General features: G+C 40.3%; 1 protein-coding gene across 2 annotated transcripts in view; it reads right to left on the bottom strand.

Annotated features, from left to right (window-relative positions):
- Nucleotides 1-612: 612 nt before the first annotated feature.
- The window catches only part of CCDC191 (coiled-coil domain containing 191), an 89,862-nt gene continuing 67,827 nt past the window's right edge, over nt 613-22,647 (bottom strand). For both annotated transcript variants that reach the window (XM_032348203.1, XM_032348212.1), the window contains exons 14-17: nt 22,404-22,547; nt 18,480-18,632; nt 17,785-17,930; nt 613-1,209 (exon numbers count right to left, since the gene is read on the bottom strand). In XM_032348203.1, coding sequence (XP_032204094.1) covers nt 1,065-1,209; nt 17,785-17,930; nt 18,480-18,632; nt 22,404-22,547 — 588 coding nt within the window. In that variant the 3' untranslated portion in view covers nt 613-1,064. The remainder of the gene's footprint in view (nt 1,210-17,784; nt 17,931-18,479; nt 18,633-22,403; nt 22,548-22,647) is intronic.

The raw sequence follows: 22,647 nt of genomic DNA, 5'->3' as shown, positions 1-22,647 counted from the left end.
AGGATGCAACTCATTGCAGATGGTGGAACTGCCTATCCCTTCTAGGAAATAAGGACAATAACAATTTATTGAACCACACACAGAATTTTATCTTACCGCTCGAAATTGTAAACCTAGCAGATACTGGTAGTTACCTCAGGGCTGCAAGGGACTTTCTTGTTCTACTGGGTAGTACACTTGTCTATTACTTAAATTTGTTATAACGAACATGTATTTTGTAATGAAATTTTTTTTCACTAGCAGGTAATTCAGGCAATTCACAGAAGAGCATTTCATCAGTCTTTATAGTCATCTGCACCTTAAAGATGAAACCATTCTTTGAATCCATCGTGCTATGTGGCTCAAACTGAGCTGAAGGCTGGAGGACAGACGGGTATGTGATTTAGAAGTCGCAGCTGGGAGCACACGCAGATACGTTAACGAACTGCTGGACTGCCCCTGAGAGTGTTACATTAGCTTTTGGAATTCCCTTCATGCTTGTCAGGATGCACTGAAGAGAAGGGTCTTTTGTGCCACCGTGTCCCCCAAATAAGGAGATAGTCCTGCGCTTTGCAGCAGCTGCACTGAGTCCCATTTGATAGACGGCTTTCCATGGGGGGTGTGGGGGGTGTGGGGTGTGGGGGGGTGCATGGCGTCCAGCAGAGCGCCTGTTGCTGACGCTAAGGCACTATCACTGACTATGATTCCTTCCCTGCATACTCACTCCCTTGAATTTCTATAAAGTTACATTTGTCAACAACTCATGGTACACCAGAAGGACACGTTTCCTTCAGAGACTCAGGCGAGGAAACACTTGTCCTCTTCAAAGTTTATGATGCTAAAAATATATAGAATGCATCTGAATAGTTGAGATTTACACTGTTCTTTGATCCTGCTGTGCTAAATGCTTTAGTGAACTAATTAGCAATCCAACAGAAATCAGAGGAGGAAGGAAAAACTGCCCAGGTAATCCTCTCGATCCAAGAAGTATCTGCCAGGTGACGGAGCGGGTGTCTGCCCTCATGCATGGATGCCCGTCCGGCACCCCGCGCGCTCACACGGCGCCAGTCTCTGCTGCCCGAGGGTCACCGGGATGCGAGTGGCTGGAAGTCCGGAAGAATTTCAGCCACCCTCCGACGGAGTTGCTCTCGCCTTTCTTCTTTTATTCTTTCCTCTTTCATAAATTTCACAAACTTCTTCCATGTCTCAAATGTGACCCAGAGAATCCTCCTTGAAACAGAAAAGGACAAAAAGTTACACACTACGGAAAAGTTGACTTTCCATCTGAAGTATATTAAGAACTGTAGAAGAATGATTCTTTGAATACAGTGTTATATAAAACATACAGAGAGCAAAATTGGAATTCAGACTGAAATGCTATGAAAAGGGTTGCCTGGGTGGCTCAGTTGATAAGCATCTGCCTTCGGCTTAGGTCATGATCCCAGGGTCCTAGGATCAAGCGCCGCCTAGGGCTCCCTGCTCAGCAGGAAGCCTGTTCTCCCTCTCCCATTCTTCCTGATTGTGTTACCTCTCTCGCTGTGTCTCTGTCAAATGAATAAACAAAATATTTTTAAAAAGAAATGCTATGAAGAAAATAAAGTGGCAAAGTAGGATGGAGGGACTGATAGATCACTTTTTTTTTAAAAGATTTTATTTATTATTAATTTGACAGAAATTACAAGTAGATGGAGAGGCAGGCAGAGAGAGAGAGATAGGGAAGCAGGCTCCCTGCTGAGCAGGGAGCCCGATGCGGGACTCGATCCCAGAACCCTGAGATCATGACCTGAGCCGAAGGCAGCGGCTTAACCCACTGAGCCACCCAGGCGCCCCTGATAGATCATTTTTATTTCCCATCAGGCAATCAGGGAAACCCTCTGTGAGGAGACATTTGGGCAAAGCTCCCAGGGGCCTCTGAAAACGCGGGCCATGAGGCACCCTCAGGTGATCCCATCAGAGCCTGTGTCTTATGCTCGAGACAGGACCCGTGGACCAAAGACTCTAGAAGCCAGAGCCCTCAAGGAAAAGATGCTGGAGAAGCAAAGGCAGCACCACAGTTACAGGGTCTGAGGCCCAGGTACTTAGACGTACAGACATACCTCTTCGTGTCGCACTTTGCAAATACTGCCTTTTCCATAAACTGAAGATCTGTGGCAGCAACCCTGCACTAAGTGAGTCTGCCGGCACCACTTTTCCCAACAGCATCTGCTTACTTTGTGTTTCTGTGTTGCATTTTGGTAATTCTCTCAATACTTCAAACATTTTCATCATCACAGCTGTCTGTTGCAGTGATCTGGGATCAGTGACCTTTGCCGTGAACACTGATGTTGGGGGCATGAACCACGTCCACATGAGACAGCAAACTTAACTGATAAATGTGTGTGTTCTGACTGCTTGGCTAGCCATTCCATCTTTCTCCCTCTGCTCAGGCCTCCCTAGTCCGAGACGCAAGGATATTGAAATTAGGTGAGTTAATAACCCTGCATTGGCTTCCATGTGTTAAAGTTAGAGGAAGAGTCACACATCTCTCACTGTAAATCAAAAGCTAGAAATGATTAACCTTAGTGAGGAAGGCATGTCAAAAGCCAAGAAAGACCAAAAGCTAGGCATCATTTGCCAAAAAGCCAAATTGTGAATGCAAAGGAAAAGTTCTTGAAGGAAATTAAAAGTGTTAGTCCACTGAACACACAAATACTAAGAAAGCAAAACAGACTTATTGCTGATATGGAGAAAGTCTGAATAGTCTGGATAGAAGATCAAACCAGCCATGATGTTCTCTTCAGCCAATGTCTAATCCAGAGCAAGGCTCGAACTCTCTTCAATTCTAGGAAGGCTGAGAGAAGAAGCAGCTGCAGAAAAGCTGGAAGCCAGCAGAGGTGGTTCATGAAGTTTAAGGAAATAACCATCTTCGTAACATAAAAGTGAAGGGGCAGCAGCAAATTCTCCAGAAGGTCTGGCCAAGATAATTCATGAAGATGGCTACACTGAACAACAGGTTTTCACTGTAGATGAAACAGTCTTATTGTGGAAGATGATGCCATCTAAGACTTCGTAGACGTCGATGCCTGGCTTCAAAGCTTCAAGCCCCTAACAAGAGAGACAAGCAGGACTCTCTTGTTAGGGGCTAAGGCAGCTGGTGACTTGAACTGAAGCCAGTGTTCCTTGACCACTCCAAAATCCAGGGCCCTTAAGAATTCTGCTAAATCCACTCTGCCTGTGCTCTATAAATGGGACAACAAAACCTGGATGACTGCACATTTGTTTACAATATGGTTTACTGAATATCTTAAGCTCACTGTTGAGACCTATTGCTCAGGGGAAAAAACAGATTCCTGGCAAAACAGGACTGCTAACTGACAATGCAGTTGGTCACCCAAGAGCTCTGATGGAGATGGACAATGAGATTAATGTTTCCATCCTGCTGGCACAATATCCATTCCACAGGCCATGGAACAAGGAGTCATTTTGACTGTCAATTCTTTATCATTTAAGAAATACATTTCTTAGGGCTATACCTCTCATAGATCGTGATTCTTCTGATGCATCTAGGCAAAGTAAATTGGAAACCTTCTGGAAAGAATTCACCATTCTAGCTGTCATTAGGAACATTCATAGTTCATGGGAAGAGGTCAAAATATCAACATTCCCAGGAGTATAGAAGAAGTCAATGCCAACCCTCATGGGTTGAGAGGTTCCAGAATGGAGTGGAGCAAGTAGCGCAGATGTGGGGGAAATAGCAAGAGAACTAGAATTAGAAGTGGAGCCTGAAGATGGGATTAAACTGCTGCAATCTCACGATACAGCTTTAATGGATGAATGGTTGCTTCTTATGGATGAGGAAAGAAAGTAGTTTCTTGAGATGAGATCTTCTATTGGTGAAGATTGATGACGTGACAACAAAGGATTTAGAATATTACATAAGTTTAGTTGATAAAGCAGCAACAAGGGATGAGAAGATTGGTTCCAATTTTAGAAGAAGTTCTGCTGTGGGTAAAATACTACCAAATAGTATTGTATGCTACAGAGAAATTGTGAAAGGAAGAGTCAATAGGTGCAGTAAACTTCACTGTTGTCTTTGTTTGTTTGTTTTTTAAGATTTTATTTATTTGTCAGAGAAAGGAGCAAGAGTGAGCACAGGCAGACACAGTGGCAGGCAGAGGCAGAGGGAGAAGCAGGCTTCCTGCCAAACAGGGAGCCTGATGTGGGACTCGATCCCAGGACACTGGGATCATGACCTGAGCTGAAGGCAGCTGCTTAACCAACTGAGCCATCCAGGCGTCCCTTCACTGTTGTCTTTTTAAAGAAATTACTGCAGCCACCTCAACCTTCAGCAACGGCCATCCTAATCAATCAGCAGTCTTTAACATAGAGGCAAGACCTTCTGTCAGCAAAAAGATCAAGACCCCCTGAAAGCTCAGATGACGGCCTTTTTAGCAATAAAGTATTTTTAAATTAAGTAAGTACATTGTTTTTTAAAAATAATTCTATTGCCCACTTAATAATATAGTATGAACATAACTTTTAAAAATACTGGGTGGCTCAAAAAAAAAAAAAAAAATACTGGGTGGCTCAGTGGGTTAAGCCGCTGCCTTCAGCTCGGGTCATGATCTCAGGGTCCTGGGATCAAGCCCCAAGTCGGGCTCTCTGCTCTGCGGGGAGCCTGCTTCCTCCTCTCTGCCTGCCTCTCTGCCTACTTGTGATCTCTGTCTGTCAAATAAATAAATAAAATCTTTAAAAAAAAATACTGGGAAATAAAAATTCACTCAACTTGCTAATTCTGACATTCGCTTTACTGCAGTGGTCTGGAACTGAGCCCACAACATCTCTGAGGCACGCTTGTGCCTACTGTTTAAAAAGCCCTCTGGTAACATCACATCCAACAAGGAATGCCACCACCGTTGAATTTTAGTTGAGAAAAGATTATATTAATGTCAGGTTCTGGAGGATACCAAGTTGAAGTGAGATTATCTGCTGTCAGAAGGGAGACCCGCAATGGCCTTTTAGGGTAACACAACTACGTGCACACTAGGGATGTGAAGGTAAGCCAGACAGTCTCTGCCCAAAGAGGGAGTCACCCTGGTGAAAAGATCACTTCAAAGCAGTGAGGGGCTGTCGTCGTGGTGGAGATATGCACCGGGTACTCCCCCAGTCTGGTAATAAGGGGCATCACAAGTCTTTGAAAGAGATGATGTGAACTGAGTTTTGTCAGACAAAAGACTTTTTCTAGAAGAGAACATGTCTTGAGTACAGGCAAAAGAGGTAAGAACAGAATGGTGTGTGTAAGGAATTACAAGCAAAGTTATGCGGCTGAAACAAAATGTAGAGTAGCTAAGTTTGTATTTTCACAACTTGAGGCACAGATGGGATTTAGTCTAGCTTCTTGACCTTCTCAAATCCTAGAATGCATCACAGCCGCCATTAACTCTATGGCTAATGGCTATTTGCTGTTTCTGATTATGTTGATTTTTGTTGCTGGAAGTGAAAACGTTACTAAAAGGCTACAAGGAGTGGAGCTGCTTCAAAGTGGCTTTCTTCCTTCATCCATCCAGGCCTCCACTGACAGCCACCTGTCCTTGGCTCTCTGCCCACTCCGTCCTCACCTGTCTCCCACTTTTACCTCTGTTCACAGTTCTCCTGCCTACTGTCCCACTTTCTGACTTCCTTATTTCATCTCCTACTGTTCTCCCCTAATGGAAATGCTGTGCCCCAGTCCCGCAGAGGAAATCTTCCCAGACTGACATTGCCTGCATTTATCTTTCCTTCTTCGGAACTCCTACGTCACATGATCTACTGACTTATGAGAGCCAGACACCATGTTATTGGGTATAGTGTTATGCTTGGCAAATATGTTTTGATAGATGACCTGTGGATGTTTTATGTAATAAATGTAATTTAAGTCACAACATAAGAGTTCTTAACCTGTGGTCCAAAAACTCCTTGACATTTTATATAACACTGTATGGGATGAGCATAGGGGCATGTCTGGGGGTCTTGGTATATAACTTATTACTATGAAGGGGCCTATGACTCCAGAATGCTTCAGAACTATAGTATTGAGGCAATATTAGAAATATAACAAGTACTTCTTTGTTGCTTGTTACAGTCTTTGTTTTAAAGTGTATTTTGTCCTTCATAGGTATTTCTACCCCAGTTTTCTTTTCCCTTCCTTTTGCAGGATAAATGTTTTTCCATCCCCTCACTTTCAATCTTTCAGTGTCTTTAGGTCTGAAAGGAGTCTCGTGTGGGCAGCATATAGATGGGTCTGCTTTGTTATTCATTCTGTCATCTTATGTCTTTTGACTGGAACATGTAGTCTATTATATTCAAGGTAATTATTGACAAGTATGTGCTTATTGCCATTGTTTTATGATTATTTTTGTCGTTCTTTGTTCATTTCTTCTCTTACCCTTCTCTCATGGTTTGTTGGCTTTCTTTAGTGATATACTTGGATTCTTTTCTCTTTATTTTTTGCGTATCTATTACATGTTTTTGATATCATTAGGTTTACATATAACATTTTCTGCATATAGTGGTTTATATTAAGTTGATGGTTGCTTAAGTTTTTTTTTTTTTTTTTAAAGATTTTATTTATTTATCAGAGAGAGAGAGGGGGAGAGAGTGAGCACAGGCAGACAGAATGGTAGGCAGAGGCAGAGGGAGAAGCAGGCTCCCTGCTGAGCAAGAAGCCCGATGCGGGACTCGATCCCAGGACGCTGGGATCATGACCTGAGCCGAAGGCAGCTGCTTAACCAACTGAGCCACCCAGGCGTCCCAGATGGTTGCTTAAGTTTGAACTCATTATAAAGCCATACATTTTTATTCTCTTCTTCCCCCAACCACCATGTTTTAGATATATGGTATCATACTTAACATTCTTTTATTCTGTGACTCTCTTGACCCCCCCCCCCCCCTTTTTTGGGTTTTGTTTCAGAGGGGCAGCTCTGTGATTCATCAGTCTTACACAATTCACAGCACTCACCATAGCACATACCCTCTCCAATGTCCATCATCCAGCCATTCCATCCCTCCCACCCCCCTGCCCTCTAGCAACCCTCAGTTTGTTTCCTGAGATTAAGAGTCTCTTATGGTTTGTCTCCCTCTTTGGTTTCATCCTGTTTCATTTTTCCTTCCTTTCCCCTATGATCCTCTGTCTTGTTTCTCAAATTCCTCATTATCAGTGAGATCACGTGATAATTGTCTTTCTCTGATTGACTTATTTCCTCTGCATAATACCTTCTAGTTCCATCCACACTGCTGCAAATGGCAAGATTTTGGTTTTTTTGGATGGCTGCATAGTATTCCATTGTATATACATACCACATCTTCTTTATCCATTCATTTGGTGATAGACAGCTAGGCTCTTTCCATAGTTTGGCTATTGGGGACATTGCTGCTATAAACAATTGGGTGCACATACTCCTTCGGATCACTATGTTTGTATCTTTAGGGTAAATACCCAGTAGTGAAATTGAAGTATAGCGGTATTTTCAACTTTCTGAGGAACCTCCATGCTGTTTTCCAGAGTAGCTCCACCAGCTTGCATTTCCAACAACAGTGTAGGAGGGTTCCCCTTTCTCTGCAGCCTCGCCAACAGCTGTCATTTCCTGACTAATTTTAGCCATTCTGACTGGTGTGAGGTGGTATCTCACTGTGGTTTTGATTTGTATTTCCCTGATGCCAAGTGATGTAGAGCATTTTTTCATGTGTTTGTTGGCCATCTGGATGTCTTCTTTGCCTAAATGTCTGTTCATGTCTTCTGCCCATTTCTTGATTGGATTATTTGTTCTTTGGGTGTTGAGTTTGATAAGCTTTTATAGATTTTGGATACTAGTCCTTTATCTTCATGACCGATTTTTATATATAGACTTAATTTTATTGCTTTTGTGCTTCCTACTTTTCTTATTCCTGATTATGGTCTTTCCTTTCCACTCAAAGAATCCCCTTTAACATTTTTTGTAAGGCTAGTTTAGTGGTGATGAATTTCTTTAATTTTTGTTTGTCTGGGAAACTCTTGGTCTCCTATTCTGAAAGATTAGCCTTGCTGAATAAAATATTTGTGGTTGCAATTTTTTTTTCAGCACTTTGAATATATCATGTCTTCCTTCTGATCTGCAACATTGCTGAAAAATCAGCTGATAGCCTTATGGAATGTCCCTTGTATGTAACTTTTTTCTTGTTGCTCTTAAAACTCTCTATCACTACCTTTTTGCCATTTTAATTACCATGTGTTTTGGTGTAAAAAGAGACAAAGAAGGACACTACATAGTCATAAAGGGAACAATCTAACAAGAAGATCATTGTAAATAACTATGCACCCAACATGAGAGGACCCAAATACATAGAGCGCCAGTGAACATAAAGGAAGTAATTGATAGTAATACAATAATAATAGCACACTTTAACATCCCATTTATATCAATGGAAAGATCATCCAAACAGAAAATCAACAAGGAAACAATAGCTTGGAATGATACATTGGACCAGATGGATCTAATAGACACATTCAGAACATTCCATCCTAAAACATCAGAATACACATTCTTTTCAAGTGCACATGGAACACATTCTCAGATCAGATGTTAGGACACAAACCAACTCTCAACAAATCCAAAAAGATCAAAGTCATACCATGCATCTTTTCATTCACAAGAAAAAAATCTGGAAGTAACAAAATACATAGGGGTTGAATAACATGCTACCAAACATGAGTAGGTCAACCCAGAAATCAAACAGGAAATAAAAAAAATACATGGAGGCAAATGAAAATAGTCCAAAAATCTTTGGGATGTAGCCAGAGCTGTTCCAAGAGGGAAGTTTATAGCAACACAGGCCTACCTCAAGAAGGAAGAAAAACCTCAAACCTAACCTTATACCTAAAGGAGCTAGAAAAAGAACAAAGAAAACCCCAAACCAGTAGAAGCAAGGAAATAATAAAGAGAAGAACAGAAATAAATTGAAGGCAAAAACAAAACAAAAAACAAAAAATGCCACAAGACAACAGATCAATGACACCAGGATCAATGAAACTAGCTCTTTGAAAAGGTCAACAAAATTGATAAACCTTTAGCCAGACTCATCAACAAAAAAAGAGGACTGAGAAATGAAAGAGGAAAAAAAATAACCAATACCACAGCAATATAAAGGGTTTTAAGAGAATATTATGAAAAGCTATATGCCAACAAATTGGACAGCCTAGAAGTAGATAAAATCCTAGAAACATATAACCTCCTAAAACTCAAATAAAAATTTGAATAGACCAGTTACCAACAATGAGATTGGATCAGTAACCACAAACTCCCAACAAACAAAAGTCCAGGACCAGATGCTTCACAGGTGAGTTTGACCAAACATTTAAAGAGGAGGTTAAGACCCATTCTTCTCAAACTATTCCAAAAAATAGTAGAGGAAGGAAAGTTTCCAAATTCATTCTATAAGGCCAGCATTACCCCAATACCAAAACCAGATGAACACACTACAAGAAAGGGGTGCCCAGATGGCACAGTTGGTTAAGCATCTGACTCTTGATCTCAGGGTCATGAGTTTAACCCCTACATTGGCCTTCAAGCTGGGCATGGGTGGAGCCTACTTAAAAAAAAAAAAAAGGCACTATAAAAAAGAGACCTATAGGCCAATGTCTCTAATGAACATAGACACAGAAGTCCTCAACAAAATACTAGTAAACCTAATCCAGCAATATATTAGAAAAAAAATCATTCACCACAATCAAGTGGGATTTATTCCTGGGATGCAAGGGTAGTTCAATATTCACAAAAGAATCAATGTGATACATTGATTAGAGACAGGATTAAAATCAGAGACAGGATTAAAAACCACGTGATCATTTCAGTAAATACAGAAAAAGTGAAAAGTATTTGACAATGTACAACATCCATTCATGATAAAAACTCTCTACAAAGCAGGTTTAGAGGGGTGCCTGGGTGGCTCAGTGGGTTAAGCCTCTGCCTTTGGCCCAGGTCATGATCTCAGGGTCCTGGGATCGAGCCCCACATCAGGCTCTCTGCTCAGCAGGAAGCCTGCTTCCCCCTCTCTCTCTGCCTGCCTCTCTGCCTACTTGTGATATCTCTCTGTCAAATAAATAAATAAAATTGAAAAAAATAAAAAAATAAAAAAAAAGCAGGTTTAGAGGGAACAAACCTCAACATAATAAAGGCCAGATATAAAAGAAAGGAAGGAAGGAAAGAGAGAGAAGGAAAGAACAAAAGGCCATACATGAAAAATCCAAAGCTAACATCATACTCAATGGTGAAAGATGGAGAGCTTTCCCCCTAAATCAGGAACAAGACAAGGATGCCCACTCTCACCATTTTTATTCAACATAATACTGGAAGTCCTAGCCACAGCAATCAGACAAGAAAAAGAAATAAAAATCATCCAAATTGGTAAGGAAGAAGATAAACCTTTCACTATTTATAGATGACATGATACTACCTCTAGAAAACCCTAAAGACTCCACCAAAAAATTAGTAGAATAAATGAATTCATAAGGATGCATAATACAAATTCAATATACATTAGTCCATTGCATTTCTATACACCAGTAATGAAGTAGCAGACAGAGAAATTAAGAAAAAAGTTCCATTTACAAGTGCACCAAAAATAATAAAATACCTAGGAATAACTTTAAGGAGGTGAAAGACCTGTATTCTGAAAATTATAAAACAGCAATGAAAGAAATGGAAGATGACACAAACCAATGGAAAGATATTCCAAGCTCATAGATTGGGAGAACAGATATTGTTAAAAATGTCCCTACAACTCAGTTAATCTACAGATTGAATGCAATCCTTATCAAAATGCCAACAGCATTTTTCACAGAACTAGAACAAATAATCCTAAAATTTGTATGGAACCACAAAAAAACTCCATATAGTGAAAGAAGTCTTGAGAGAGAACAAAACTGGAGGTGTCACAGTCCCAGATTTCAAGATATACTACAAAGCTGTGGTAATCAAAATAGTACGGTACTGGCACAAAAGTAGACACACTGACCAATGGAATAGGATAGAGAGCTCAGAAATAAACCTATGATTATATGGGCAATTAATCTTCAAAAAAGGAGGTAAGAATATGCAATGGGAAAAGGACGGACAGTCTGTTCAACAAATGTGTTGGGTAAATTGGACGGCTACATGCAAGAGCAAGAAACTGGACCACTTAATTACACCGTACAGAAAAACTTAACATGGATTAAAGACCTAAATATGAGAACTAAGACCATGAAAATCCTAAAAGAGAGTATAGGCAGTAATTTCTTGGACATCAGCCACAGCAACATTTTTCTAGATAGGTCTCCTAAGGCAAGAAAAACAAAAGCAAAAATAAACTATTGGGACTACATCAAAATAAAAAACTTCTGCAAAGGAAACAATCAACAAAACAAAAAGACAGCCTACAAAATGGTGAAGATATTTGCAAATGATATATCCAATAAGGGATTAGTGTCCAAAATATATAAAAATCTTATACAACTCAACACAAAAAAGCAATCTGATTAAAAAATGGGGCCGAAGACATGAAGATGTATTTCTCCAGAGAAGACATACAGATGGCCAAACGGCACATGAAAAGATGCTCAACATCACTCATCATCAGGGAAATGCAAATTAAAACCCTAAGAAATAACAAAAGTTGCAAGGATGTGGAGAAAAAGGTACACTTGTGTACTGTTAGGAATGCAAACTGATGCAACTGCTGTAAAAAATAGTACGGAGGTTCCTCAAAAATTAAAAATGGAACTACCCTATGATCAGGTAATTCCACTGGGTATTTTTTTTTTTAACTTAAACAAAAAAGATTTTATTTATTTAATTTATTATTATTTTAATTTAATTTTAAAAATTTTCAGCGTAACAGTATTCATTGTGTTTGCACCACACCCAGTGCTCCATGCAATCTGTGCCCTCTCCAATACCCACCACCTGGTTCCCCCAACCTCCCACCCCCCCGCCCCTTCAAAACCCTCAGATTGTTTTTCAGAGTCCATAGTCTCTCATGGTTCACCTTCCCTTCCAATTTCCCTCAACTCCCTTCTCCTCTCTAACTCCCCTTGTCCTCCACGCTATTTGTTATGCTCCACAAATAAGTGAAACCATATGATAACTGACTGACTCTGCTTGACTTATTTCACTCAGCATAATCTCTTCCAGTCCTGTCCATGTTGCTATAAAAGTTCGGTATTCATCCTTTCTGATGGAGGCATAATACTCCGTAGTGTATATGGACCACATCTTCCTTATCCATTCGTCCATTGAAGGGCATCTTGGTTCTTTCCACAGTTTGGCGACCGTGGCCATTGCTGCTGTAAACACTGGGGTACAGATGGCCCTTCTTTTCACTACATCTGTATCTTTGGGGTAAATATCCAGTAGTGCAATTGCAAGGTCAGAGGGAAGCTCTATTTTTAATTTCTTGAGGAATCTCCACACTGTTCTCCAAAGTGGCTGCACCAACTTGCATTCCCACCAACAGTGTAAGAGGGTTCCCTTTCTCCACATCCCCTCCAACACATGTTGTTTCCTATCTTGCTAATTTTGGCCATTCTAAGTGGTGTAAAGTGGTATCTCAATGTGGTTTTAATTTGAATCTCCCTGATGGCTAGTGATGATGAACATTTTTTCATATGTCTGATAGCCATTTGTATGTCTTCATTGGAGAAGTGTCTGTTCATATCTTCTGCCCATTTTTTTATATGATTGTCTGTTTTGTGTGTGTTGAGTTTGAGGAGTTCTTTATAGATCCTGGATATCAACCTTTTGTCTGTACTGTCATTTGCAAATATCTTCTCCCATTCCGTGGGTTGCCTCTTTGTTTTGTTGACTGTTTCCTTTGCTGTGCAGAACCTTTTGATTTTGATGAAGTCCCAAAAGTTCATTTTCGCTTTTGTTTCCTTTGCCTTTGCAGACGTATCTTGAAAGAAGTTGCTGTGGCTGATATTGAAGAGGTAACGTTACTGCCTATATTCTCCTCTAGGATTCTGATGGATTCCTTTCTCACATTGAGGTCTTTTATCCATTTTGAGTTTATCTTTGTGTACGGTGTAAGAGAATGGTCGAGTTTCATTCTTCTACATATAGCTGTCCAGTTTTCCCAGCACCATTTATTGAAGAGATTGTCTTTTTTCCACTGTATATTTTTTCCTGTTTTGTCGAAGATTATTTGACCATAGAGTTGAGGGTCCATATGTGGGCTCTCTACTCTGTTCCACTGGTCTATGTGTCTGTTTTTACGCTGGTACCATGCTGTCTTGGTGATCACAACTTTGTAGTAAAGCTTGAAATCAGGTAACGTGATGCCCCCAGTTTTATTTTTGTTTTTCAACATTTCCTTAGCGATTCGGGGTCTCTTCTGATTCCATATAAATTTTTGGATTATTTGTTCCAGCTCTTTGAAAAATACTGGTGGAATTTTGATCGGAATGGCATTAAAAGTATGGATTGCTCTAGGCAGTATAGACATTTTAACAATGTTTATTCTTCTGATCCAAGAGCATGGAATGGTCTTTCATCTTTTTGTGTCTTCTTCAATTTCTTTCATGAGTGTTCTGTAGTTCCTTGAGTACAGATCCTTTACCTCTTTGGTTAGGTTTATTCCCAGGTATCTTATGGTTCTTGGTGCTATAGTAAATGGAATCGATTCTCTAATTTCCCTTTCTGTATTTTCATTGTTAGTGTATTAGAAAGTCACTGATTTCTGTACATTGACTTCGAAAGAGATCACAAGTAGGCAGAGAGGCAGGCAGAGAGAGAGAGAGAGGAGGAAGCAGGCTCCTCCTGAGGAGAGAGACTGATGCGGGGCTCGATCCCAGGACCCTGGAATCATGACCTGAGCCGAAGGCAGAGGCTTTAACCCACTGAGCCACCCAGGCACCCCTCCACTGGCTATTTACTCAGAATATAAAAACATTAATTTGAAAAATGTAAGCACCCCCACGTTTATTGCAGCATTGTTTACAATAGCCACATATGGAAGCAATACAATAAATTAAGGAGATGTGGGGTGTGTGTGTGTGTGTGTGTGTTTGTGTGTGTATTATACGACAAAACACACACACACACACACACATACATATATATAATGGTATATTATTCAGCCATAAAAAGAATGGAATCTTGCCATTTGCAACAACATGGATGGATCTAGAGGGTAGGTATAATGTTAAGTAAAGTAAGTCAGAGAAAGACAAATACCGTATGATTTCACTTACATGTGGAATTTAAGAAATAAGAAAGAGACAACAACAAAAAAGCCCCAGAATTTTAAATGCAAAGAACAAACTGGCGGTTGCTGGAGGGGAGAGGGCTATGGGGATGGGTGATACAGGTGAAGGGGATTAAGAGTGCATTTACTGTTTAAGAAACAAAACAGATGAATACAGGGGAAAGGGAGGAAAAATTAGATTAAAAGCAGAGCGGGAAGCAATCCATAAAAAACTCTTAACTATAGGAAACAGAGGGTGGCTGGGGAGGAGGTGGGTGGGGGAATGGGATAAATGGGTGATGCGCATTAAGGAAGATACTTGATGTAATGAGCACTGGATATTATATGCAACTGATGAATCACTGACCTCTACCTCTGAAACTAATCTATGTCAACTAAATTGAATTTAAATTAAAAATAAAAAAGTTTAGCAAAAAGTACACATTTGTTCTGTTAAAGACTCAGAGTGCACATTTAATATATTAAAGGCTCTGAGATTTCTCTAATAAGCCCCTTTACTTTTCATTAACGAGGTGCACTTATTGTTATGAGCACTGAGTAGAGTATAGAATTGTTGAATTACTATATTGTACACCTGAAACTAACACTGCATATTAATTAGACTGGATTTAAACAATGAGGATAATAATAGTAATTGCTCAGTCACGGAGATGTCATTTATCCAGTGCCATCACATATGTAAGACAAATAGAACAGTATCTATAATATTAAAAAAAATCTACTGGTTCATGCACGAGGAGCCGGACAAGCACACAGCTGAACTTTCGCGGGAGAACTCCACAGGAAGTACTGATGATGAGACACCTAGGTCTGGCTGACATCTTGTCCCACCAAGTATAAAATTCCAGATTTACAGATTGTAACTCTCTATGTAATTATAAATTAATATATTGAGAAGTGATATAAATATGTAAGATTATGCCTCATGTTCTTATTAGGATCATCTCAGTGTTACTGAACTTTTAAGATGAGGCCTCACACTAATAAATGTCTCTCCTTCCTTCCCTTTCCCCCACAACTGTTCTAGATAATGTTCTTTAATTCATATAACATTGAATAAGAACTTGAATATCAATTTTTAAATGTTCTTTTTAAAAGTTCCTTTTAAAAGACCCGTGACTAAACAATAGGGTCACTCCTGCAAGAAAATGTATCCATTCATTTCCGGACCGAGTATCACAGTACCCGCTCTGCACCTGTACTGGGCATTCCCACCACCTGGGAACACAGCACATTCCCACCACCTGGGAACACAGTAAGATGCGGCACTTCTACTGTTGGGAGGGACAGACAATAAATAAATGTGTAACTTCAGACAGTCTTCAGTGCTATGAGGAAAACAGGGTGGGACATGGAGACTGGGTAGTCAGGGAGGTGCAGGGTCAGCTTGTGTGAAAGCTCCAAGGAAGCCACGAGGTCTGTCTGAGGAGCCGTGGAGGGGTCAGCCATGGAGGACGGAGCTAAGATGGAAGCCATCAAGTCCTGGTGATGATTTTTCTTTTTTTTAAGATTTTTTTTTTTTAATTGAGAGAGTGAGCAAGAGAGACGGAAGACAGAGAGTGCATAAGTAGGGGAGGGAGAAGCAGACTTTTTGCTGAGCCGGGAGCCCAATGCAGGGCTTGGCTCAATCCCAGGACCCTGGGATCACGACTAGAGCTGAAGGTAGACGCACAACCTGAGTGAGCCACCCCTGGTGATGCTTTTATATCAACTAGAAACTGGCTGAGAATTTATTTCTTGTTGAATGCATGGATTCCCATATTGATTTCCTAACTTCAAGCCCTGCATAGGACCACTATCTTACTACTGTATCTTACAGTTTACAAACAAGACTGAATTAGAAAACTGGCGAAGGAGGTGGGCTACAAGAAGAAGAGAATGGTCTGGAGTCAGAGAGCCTGACTCAGAGCCCAGGCTCCATCATTTGGTATTTGTGTACTAAATCAATCTGCTACTTGCAGCTTCTGTTTCCTTGCCTGAAAATGGAAATCCTGACACTGCCCCCCTCCTCTCTGGGGTGTGTGAACACCCTCTCTGGCAGTCCTGCGCCACACTGGGCAACTGTCCCAGTGAATCTCTCAGTCTGTACATGGCAGCTGAGAAACAGAAAGAAAATAAAGGTGGACAAATAGGATGTTTAATAACAACACTCGAACATCGACAGTAAATAAAACATAGCTATTATTTGGGGGCTAAGCAGTGCTAAGTGAGGTACCATGTTACCCTGTTTAGTCTTCTCAACAATGCTGTTAGATTGGTTCTGTGGTTATCCCCATTTTACAAAAGAGGATTGGGAAGCTCTGAAAGGTTATTTGTCCAGGGTCATGCAGACCCAGTCTTAAACGGCAACCTTCAAGGGGAAGCATTTATTCAAATGCAAGTCCTCTGGGTATCCTCACTCATTGCTTATTTTATTTTAGACCAAATTAGAATCAACTTGCTTATTGTTTTCCTGGCCCACAGATTTCAGTAACCTGTAAACAAGGGTGAGTAGGGTTTGCTGGTGGTGGGCACCTTAGCGGCAAGACAGGAATGCTTTTATAAAAACCAGACATTCACAAAGGCACATACAAGCAAATGAAAACAAAGGAACCAAAAATTAATCTGGGTGCAGTGAGTTAGGGGTCATTTCTCCAGTTAAAGAACAATCTTCCCGCCTCAGAGCTTGGAGGCATCCGCCCACCACATCATGCTCATAAGCAATGACTACTGATCATTAAAACACAGATCATTTGTTTACTCTCAAGGGAAAGTATGTAATGAAATTTAGAACATTTCCATCCAAAATACTTAAAATTAGGAATCCAAGCAAAAATGTATATAAGCTTATAGGACACAAAATGTATATAAGAATAGCTTATAGGGCACTGGCTTAAGTAAGACACCACTGTATTATAAATATTAATAGGATGTATACCATGATTCCACTACTGTAAAGTTCCAAGCCAGGCAACACAAAATTATAGCCTCGAAGGCTGCATCCTTAGGCCAAAGTGAAAAGAAACCCAAGGATGTACTCATTATAAAAGTCAGGGGAGCCGTTTACCTTTGGAGGGAAGGGCACGGCTTGTAATTGGGAAGGAGCCCATGGGGATTTCCAGGGGCCAGCAGCGTCCTATTTCTTGACCTCAGTGGTGGTGACATGGGAGTCCACTTGACAGTAATTCATTAAGCTGTATCTGTATGATTTAAGCACTTTTTTCTATTGGTGGTGTATTTCAGAGTAAATGTTAAAGACTGAACTTCAGAGATAAACCTGTACGACTAATAGCCAGTAATACTTTGCTCAGGTGATTCATGTATTTCTCATCATTTCACCCTCTGGAAAGCCCCTGTGAGGCAGAGAGAGCAGGCATCCTCCTCCCCCTCATTTTAAGATGGAGACCCAGGAGTTCCAGGGGTTTCCAAAGAGTCACTGGATGAGCTGGGCCTCCCCCCGCTGTCTGGTTTAGCTTCAAGTACCCAGCTCTCCGAGCCCTCACCTCATCCATAAGCCATATCCCAGGCAAAGAATACACTGTGGAAGAGTTATGAAGTCCGAGTGAATTTCCTCAGAAATCAGAACCTCACCTGTCATGATGTTCCACTGCAATCTCATGCTTGCTCTGGGAAACAATCTGGGCCTCCCTGACCATAGTAAACCAGGCCCTGAATATCTTCTTCTGAAGAAAATGTACCCACAGTTTTTGTACTTCTTCCTCCAGATCAGTCACGTACTGGGGATAAAGAAAGGAATAGAAGTGAGACAAATAATATCACAGACAAAGAATTAGAGCAAATAAACAGTACAAAAGAGAACTGCAACAAATACAAAAGAACAAAGGACACTGGGGGCATAAAGAGAAAAAGATAGCATGGCAGCCAAGATAATATCCTCTGCAATGTATTAAAAAAACAATGGAGCCAGAGGTGTGGAAACTGTTCTAAGCCTGAGGGGTAGGTTTCTAGTAAAATCACTTAAGCAATTATGGGATAAGCAACAAGAAATGAGTATAAAAGCAAAAGCTGATGTAATGTTACATTAAGTTTATAAACAGTTTATGGACACTCTGTGTAAAAAATGTTTTATACTTAGGAAGAATTGATTTGACATTTTCATATTCATTTCAAAGAAAGGAACAGGACCGACTATTCTATATTATTCTTGAAAAAAAAAAAAAAAAAAAGAAAAACAATAGTTATGGACATCTGGATTGCACCTAATTTTCTTACATAGGATTGAGCAGAGACATGTATTTAAAGCTTCCTTCCCTGTATGGCCTTACCTGTAGCCAGCTCCGGATAACTCTCCGAAGCAACATTTGGCAATAGAACTGATCAGCCCGGGCTGTGTTCCTAGCCAGGACTTCCTGACTATACTGGAACCAGGACAGCAGGCATTTTCTCTGTAGAGCCAAAGAGTGATGTTCTTCAGCCACCTGGACAATTTTTTAAATGAGAAAAGGAATTTATCCCTTGTATGTTTAATCACTTAAGGAACTACATACCACCTTGGCAAATAATGCCATAAACTACTTGTAAGTCACTATGGAGGGAATAATCTTAAGGGCATTCAGACTATGTCCTAAGAGCTCTTCTACTGACCCTATTTTATGGGGGTTTTAGATTCATATCATGCACAGCCTTGCAGTGCTGACTCCCCGAAGACCACAGTGACTGGCTGGTTATTTGGAAAATGGAATAAACCTCCAAAGCCATTATTTCACTTGCATCAAGTTTCGAAGTGTGTAGGTGATGATATTCTCAGTTTGTTCTCCTGGAGCTTGGACAGCAACTCCATAATAAACCTCTCTATTATGTACTTAACCACTGTCTAACTGAGGAAATGCCAATACTTTCAACTAGTTTTCTAGTATGAGCTGTCACCAGCATTGAAATTTAGATATTGTTAATAAACCACAAAAACATTTGATAGGAAAATAACAGGATGAATAATTTAATGTATTACCAACTTAAAAGGTTCAGAAAAAGCATTCCAAAATAAACATGTAACTCAGAGTTTATGAATTTTAAAAGGTAACTGTTATATTCTTTTAAGAGGCAGGCAGGAAAAACCCTTCCCTCTCAATCCTATTCATACAATTACACCTTTTTCAAAGTCTTGCCTAACCAGCCAGCACCATGAATGGGAGTGATCCAAGTGAATCTCTTGACAGCCCTACTTATTGGCCCAAATGACCAACCAGGAGGCCACTGGGGCACTCGAAACCACTGTCTGGCCTGACTCAGCCCAGTCTGCGAGCCAAGAGGCAAGGGGAGCCTCCTTTGCTTCCTGCTCTTTGTCCTCTGGGAAAACAGAGAACCAGGAAGAAAAAGATTATCAGAAGGTCTCAAAGAAGTTCTGAGATGGTTTTTGGATTAAATATCCTATAGTATACTGAGTTTAAGGGAAAAATGCTAAATAACTCTTCTGAAAAAATGTTACAAACAAGGCAGGGACTGTTTAACTGGATCTTTCTTTTTTCTTAATTTTTTTGGTATCCCTTCCTAGAAGCCAACTCAGTTGGGTAAAAGAAGCTACCCCTTCCTTTTACTGTGCTCCAGAACTTTTCCTTTTATTTCTTATTTTTTAACTTTCACCTGGTGGTTACCATCTACCTTAATATTCTGGTTCTGACAGTTTAATGGTGTGCCAGAACTGGGTTGCTTTCCTGGACTGTGTTCCCAGGTGCTGGCTACACTTTGGCTTTGTAACCAATGTGCTATATGACTTCAAGAAGTCAGTACTCTCTAAGGCTCAGTGCCCTTATTACAAATAGAAAGAGGTGGAGAGGACTGCTAATGCTCTAAAATTCTACTACCTTGTCATGACAGACTGAATAGTGGGCTCTCAGGGAAGGCCATGTCCTGATCCCTGGAACCTGTAAATATGTTACCTTATGTGGTACAAGGGATTTTGCAGATATGATTAAGTGAAAGATTGTAAAATGCGGAGATTATCCTGTATGATATGCAAGAGCCCTAAATGTAATCACAAGAATACTTGTCAGAGGGAGGTGACAGGGTCAGCATCAGTGTATGTGACCTGAAAGCAGAGAGAAGAGTGATTCGAGGAGGGAGCTGAGAGCAACAGGATGCCGGTGGCCACTGGAAGGTGAAAGAGGTTCAGAAACAGATTCCACCCCCCTTGGAACCACCAGAAAGAAGGTGCCCTGCTGATACTCAGACTTTGGCCCAGCAAGTCCAGTTTTAAGTTAGTGTATGTGTTACTGTAAGTTCCTAATGTTGTGGTAATTTGTTGTAACAGCAATAGGAAGCGAATGCACTTGTTATGAGCTAGAGAGGTGATTCCCAAAATGTGGTGCTCAGACCACTCAGAATTCCCCAGGCTACTTATTAAAAATGCAGATTCCCTGACGCACACCAGCCAGCATCTCAGACATACCGAGAATACCTGGCGGTGGAACCAGGAATGTACATTTTTATAAGATCTCCAGATGAATGGATAACAGGTTTTATGAACAGAAAAGTTTGGAAAGGCTGGTTTCAGATCTGTCTTCCTGTTTTTCTTTTAATTGGGTTTTTCTGTATTTAAAGCCTATAGTTGTCATTTTCAGATCAAACTCCAGTTTCTATTTTTTTATTTAAATAAAGAAATAGAAAAATTTTAATTTGGTTATTCACCCATAGATTCAATTTGTTTCAGCATTTTATACCTTTTTTGAATTTATTCAAATACTAGGACCAAAAAAGAAGAGCTGATAGGAATATAAGAATGAATCTTTCCATTCGCTGTCTGCTTTTCCTTTGCGTATTAATAAATGAACCCCCGCCCCCAATATACAAAAGCCAGATAAAACAAAACTAGAAGCATCCAGTTAGATAGCAAATGATCTTTGTAGTAGTGTACTGTAAGGAAATTTTCAGTTCAAATTTCAAATTTGATTTCCAAATTCATTCACTCAGAAGACTAGAGAGTCAGCCCTTCTCTCTCATTACAAGGAAAAAGCCACAGCAAAACAGTAAATGGCTCGAGGCACAGATAGATCCTCTTGCCCTCAGGCCAGATCACCACAAATGGCCTTCCTCAGCTGGTTTGGAATACTCAGTAATTCCAGAACCACTGGTAAGGAGGCTGAGGAAAAAAATCAGGGACAGAGGAAAAAAACAATTTTGGGAAGGTAAAAAGGTATGAAAAACAAGGAGAGAACAAACAGAATGAAGAATGAATAGGCAGGGAGCCTACGTCACGTTTCCAGAGGTATAATCTGCAGCATTACTCAATTTAGTGGGGCTCATGATACTTGGTTTTCATAACCCAAAACGCGAGTTTTACTCTTCAATATTAACCTGGCCAAATGTGTAAGCAATAGTGGTCATACCTAGAATTACTGTGCTTATTTTTAAACAATTCTAAAAATAACATCTCATCTATTTTGAGCTTCTGATCATTTAGTTTAGAATGCCCTGCCCTATGCACTGGGTAAGTTTGAAGCTTGATTTACTTGATTTTACTTGATTTTATATATCTCTGTGTGGCAGAGTAGGTTATGGTTCCCTATAATAGGATTACAGATCCCTACTCTTTGTATGTGATTTCATAATGCCTCTCAATGAAGTAGATGGAACTTTTCCTCCTCTTAACGACCTTGAGTTTGTCTCTATGATTTGCTTCGGCCAATGAAATGTTAGTGGACAGGATACAAGGAGAGAAGTTGTGTGGGTTGTTTACATCATTGGGTTTAGTTGTTGCACAGTAGACATTTGCCAGGTGAAAAGCACGGCCTGAATTACTGCTGAAGCCAGAAAGAGGCTGTGGAGAGACCTGAATATAATCCACAGCTGGCCCACAGACGTGTGAGTAAGAAACAAATGTCTAAATTGCAAGCCGCTGATTTTTGAGGGCGTTATGCAGCTTTACTCAAACAGAAACCTAATACCTTATGGTAATTATTTCCTCTTTATGAGAAACATGGCTAAAATTGAGAGAAGCCTCTATTCATCTTACTTTAAAAAAGTCTTTAATAAAAAATCTACTCACTTTGTTTCCAACCTACGCAATTATAGAAATCTTTCTCTGTCTTGGAAGACCAAATCTGAACTCTTATCCAAAACAAAGAATTACATATACTCGGTTAGCTTTTATTTTTAGCTTTTAAATCACCAAGCAGCCCTCAATTTGAATTGGGTGTTTATTCCATTTGAAAAGTCCATTTTGTAATTTTGGAAGGAAGTGTGTGACACCATACCTGGATGTTTTGCTTGTTTTGCAGTCTCAATCTCTTCCAAGGTTCCAGGCCTTTTTTCCTTAGCAACATCCTTTCATAATGTTCTTTGGCGACTGCTTCCAGCTGCTGGTTCCTCTTAATTCTCTTCTGCTTCTCTAGTTCTTTCTGGGAAAAATTCAAACGTGAAAATGCTGAGAAGGGACCAAGATGGTGACATAGGAGGTCCTGGACTTCCTTCCGGCCTTGGATGCATTCAGTGTACAGC

This window comes from Mustela erminea, chromosome 1 (genome assembly GCF_009829155.1).
Source record: "Mustela erminea isolate mMusErm1 chromosome 1, mMusErm1.Pri, whole genome shotgun sequence".
Lineage (NCBI taxonomy): Eukaryota > Metazoa > Chordata > Mammalia > Carnivora > Mustelidae > Mustela > Mustela erminea.
The sequence above is the reverse complement of the archived record's forward strand: the minus strand, read 5'-3'. Positions and strand labels throughout refer to the sequence as shown.